Source organism: Gymnoscopelus braueri (genome assembly GCF_963280865.1).
Source record: "Gymnoscopelus braueri genome assembly, chromosome: 2".
Classification (NCBI taxonomy): domain Eukaryota; kingdom Metazoa; phylum Chordata; class Actinopteri; order Myctophiformes; family Myctophidae; genus Gymnoscopelus; species Gymnoscopelus braueri.
The window spans coordinates 12,270,548-12,274,256 of NC_137604.1; the positions used below are offsets into that span (position 1 = coordinate 12,270,548).

General features: G+C 40.5%; 2 protein-coding genes across 3 annotated transcripts in view; one reads left to right on the forward strand and one right to left on the reverse strand.

The window, feature by feature from the left end:
- The window catches only part of LOC308098686 (E3 ubiquitin-protein ligase TRIM39-like), a 3,152-nt gene extending 2,023 nt beyond the window's left edge, over positions 1 to 1,129 (forward strand). For both annotated transcript variants that reach the window (XM_080447098.1, XM_080447099.1), the window contains exon 2: positions 1 to 1,129. This exon is cut by the window's left edge. In XM_080447098.1, coding sequence (XP_080303224.1) covers positions 1 to 568 — 568 coding nt within the window. In that variant the 3' untranslated portion in view covers positions 569 to 1,129.
- dchs2 (dachsous cadherin-related 2) overlaps positions 1 to 3,709 on the reverse strand; it is a gene marked incomplete at both ends in the record, with an annotated part of 90,272 nt that extends 86,563 nt beyond the window's left edge. Inside the window, one exon of the mRNA XM_080440635.1 lies at positions 3,190 to 3,709. Within this exon, the coding sequence (XP_080296761.1) occupies positions 3,190 to 3,709 (520 nt within the window). The remainder of the gene's footprint in view (positions 1 to 3,189) is intronic.

Here is a 3,709-nt window from a genome sequence, read left to right on the forward strand (position 1 = left end):
CCCAAACAACCCAGAGAGATTCTCTCCATATGCCTGTGTCTTAGGAAAACAAAGCTTCTCCTCAGGAAGATTTTACTTTGAGGTTCAGGTTAAAGAGAAGACTGCATGGACTGTAGGAGTGGCCAGAGAGTCTATCAACAGGAAAGGTAAAGACACAATATGCCCTGATGAGGGTTACTGGACTCTGTGCTTTAAAATAAATGAGTACAAGGCTCTTGCTGGTCCTCCTGTCCTCCTCCCTGTAAGAGAGAAGGTCCAGAAAGTTGGAGTGTATGTGGATTATGAGGAGGGTCTGGTCTCCTTTTATGATGTGGAGACCCGAGTTCATCTTTACTCTTTCACTGGCTGCACCTTCACTGAGAAGCTCTATCCATTCTTCTGTCCAGATCTTAATACTGATGGTAAAAATGCCGCTCCTCTGATCCTCTCTCCTGTCAATCACACAGACAGGGACGTGCTGGCCACTGGGAAATTCGGGAAAATTCCAGAACGGCCGCACCATTTACGGGCCGCCAAACGGCCCGTGGGCCACCCAAAAGAAAATATTATTAAAAAAATAAAAAAATGAAAAAATAAAAAAATCCCAGAGCTGAATTTTGGTCCCAGCACGCCCCTGCACACAGATTAGACTAATCCTCAGCTTTACAAGAAAAGGGGCATTTTCATTTAAAACAGTAAGGGTAAGGGTTAATTTAAAGGTTTCCCCATCAACTCTCAAAGCCATTCAACTGTTAAATATGACTTTGTATGGAAATGCAATAAATGTGTTAATTTAACAAGTCGGAAATACAGCTGCAAATGAAGTTCACTTAACTTCTGAAATCACTTCAAGTCTTCTTTCTAGGTAAACTATTGTGTTGTACTGCTCATTTTATGGTATGCAGCCTGTTAATCTCAACCATTTGTTTCGATAATATGCCAGGAAAATGGCTTCATAGAAAATATTTCATTGACAATGTTGTACTGTAATGCAGTCACTATAGAGTAGAATTAAACAAATACAATGATACTGATGGCATTGATTGATTCTTTGATGTAGCTGCATGTTATCCTTTATAGAAGATCAAAAACTGTTGTTCAAAAGAAAATCTGTAATCTTTAATTGTGTGAAAATGCCTGTGCACTCTGACCTTTTACAGACTTTATAGTGCTGAAATATTATTCTAGACTGTAACTCATTGTATATCAGTGTATAAAAAGCAAACAAAATATTTTAATCTCATACTCTCTTTGTTTCAACAGTGCTTAATTGTCCACAGTGTTTCATTGATAAATATAATCAAAACAGCTCTTGAAACCCACTGCATACTTTGTATGATAATGTTAAATTGACTAAACTGACTCAAATGTAGCACCTAAAACAAAGGCTTTAAGTTTTAATTAATTGATGAGACTATACAAAGAGCTGGTTGAATTATGGGGCTTGTCACCAACAGGACAATCCTCGACAGCACTGGCTCTTGCCGTGGGGTCCTGGGACCACCAGGGGTCCTTCACGGGTCCCAGGGGGTCCCCAGCTAAATGATTGATAGTTAGCAACCAAATTGACCCCTCATGGGTCTGTAACTCTGAAGATGATGGTAAATGTTGATGATAATTTTGGGGATATAATAATAATAGTATCGTATTGTTATCAACTATCAATTAATTTCTCAGTCCCGATGTGCGCTGGAGGAGTGACACATGCTTAAAGGATCTACACCATGAATTAAAAAAAAAAAAGTGATATTTAATATCATATGGTGTATGTCCCTCAAACCTTTTTCAAAAGGTTTGAGCCTAAATCATCACTCAGATATACTCATCCCAAGTCAATTGTCTCTGGCTTATACAGCACTTTCAGCTGCAATACCAAAACGTCCTCTTGGGCAGGGGGGGGCTACTGAGCAATTCTGTCTGGCCAGCATCAATGCAATGGCAATGCAAGTGATGTCACTTGCATTGCCATTCTGAAATGGCCTGTTCAGACACGCCCATTCTGAAAATCTCTGAAATGAGAATGAATGACTGAATGTTAAAAAAAAATATTTTTTGGGGTACAAGAGACACTGGGGAGCCCAAAAAATACCCCCCCCCCAAAAAAAATAATGAAATTCATGGTGTGGCCCCTGTAATTGATTTGACCTACTTTTGTGCAATGTAGCCTAATTGATTATTGGAAGCAGCTGTATTCCAGAATATTTGGGGACAATCCTCCACTACAGATCTGCCATGCTGCTGCATTATCATGCATAGTACAGAATTGCCTCAATTATCAAACTGCAAGAGTTTTGATTGAAGAAAAAATATGAATTCAGAGAATAGTTTTACTTCAAAACATGATGTTATTCTGTGAAACAACATTTTGAAAAGGAAATCCTACAGCCTTTAGGTCTATTGTCAGCTTGTCAACTTATTGAAGTGCAGGCATGGTACTTTATTTCCCTGTGTTTAACTTAAGGCAGAATTGTCTTACGTGGTGGCTGTGCATCTGCCTCCATGCTCAACTTTAGGTTGGGGGAAAAGTGCATGCACTAACAATTAAATGAAAAATAAATATTAAACATTTAACCTTTGGTATTAACTGGTTACAAATGTCTTAACAGTTACCGGTTTAACAGTTAACCATGAACTTTTTTTTTGTTTAGTTTTTTTATGTAGGCCTGTGGCCCCCGACCTCAATTCATTTACCAATTTGCCCCGTCTAATCTAGTTGAATACCTCTGCTTTAGACACTCGACATTCGACAAGGCCTGATGCACCGCAGTGTATTCGAACCCCCAGACTCTGTGGTGGTGGGCAGCTACTTAGAGCTCAGCTTTTTAACTTATGTAAAAGTAGCAATACCACAATATAGAAGAACTCCGCTGCAAAAAAATAAAAGAGTTCTGAAACTTTTACTCAAGTGCCAGTATAAAAGTAGGCATATTGGCATCAAAATATATTTAAAGTACCAAAAGTAAAAGTAGGCCTACTCATTTCACAATTTGTTTCAAAATGTGTCAATATTTCTAAAATAAGTAATCATCTAAATCTGCAAAGTAGGCCTATATAACTAGCAGCCTAAGTTGCCAAATAACTGTGGTGATGTAAAAAGTACAATATTTGCCTAAAGAAAAAATTGAAATAGCCAAGTAAAGTAAAAGTACCTCAAATGTGTAATCAAGTAGTACAGTACCTGAGTAAATATAGCTTACTTAGTTACTTTACACCACTGACCTTGGAGTTCAAGGCGAGTTCCAGCAGGGCTCAGTTCTGATATTTCCAAGTCGATCGTCTCGGAGGCAAACGTAGGAGAGTTATCATTCACGTCTTTCACCAGTATTTTCACTTTGATCGTGTCTCCCGTCAGGGTGGCCACGACAAACTCATACTTCTCCCTCCTCTCTCTGTCCAGGACTGTGGCCGTAGAAATGACGCCGGCGTCGGAGTCGATCTCTAAGTCTTTGAACACGTAAGAGTCTCTGCTTTCCGAGATGAAGAAGCCGGCGTTTGGCCTCGAGATGACCGCTCCGATGTCTCCGACCATGGTGTTGGCGGGCAGACCCTCCTCGACCGACAGGGACAGGTTGTAGGTCACCCGTGCAGCGGGTGATGATGGTGTCCATAGCTTGACCCCACCATCACCCGCTGCATCCTTGCCTGCAGCAAGGCACGGCCCTGCCCATAAGAACAGCCACAACACCAGTCGTTGAAGGAGCGATGATGGTCCCTCTTGTTGACGACTCAT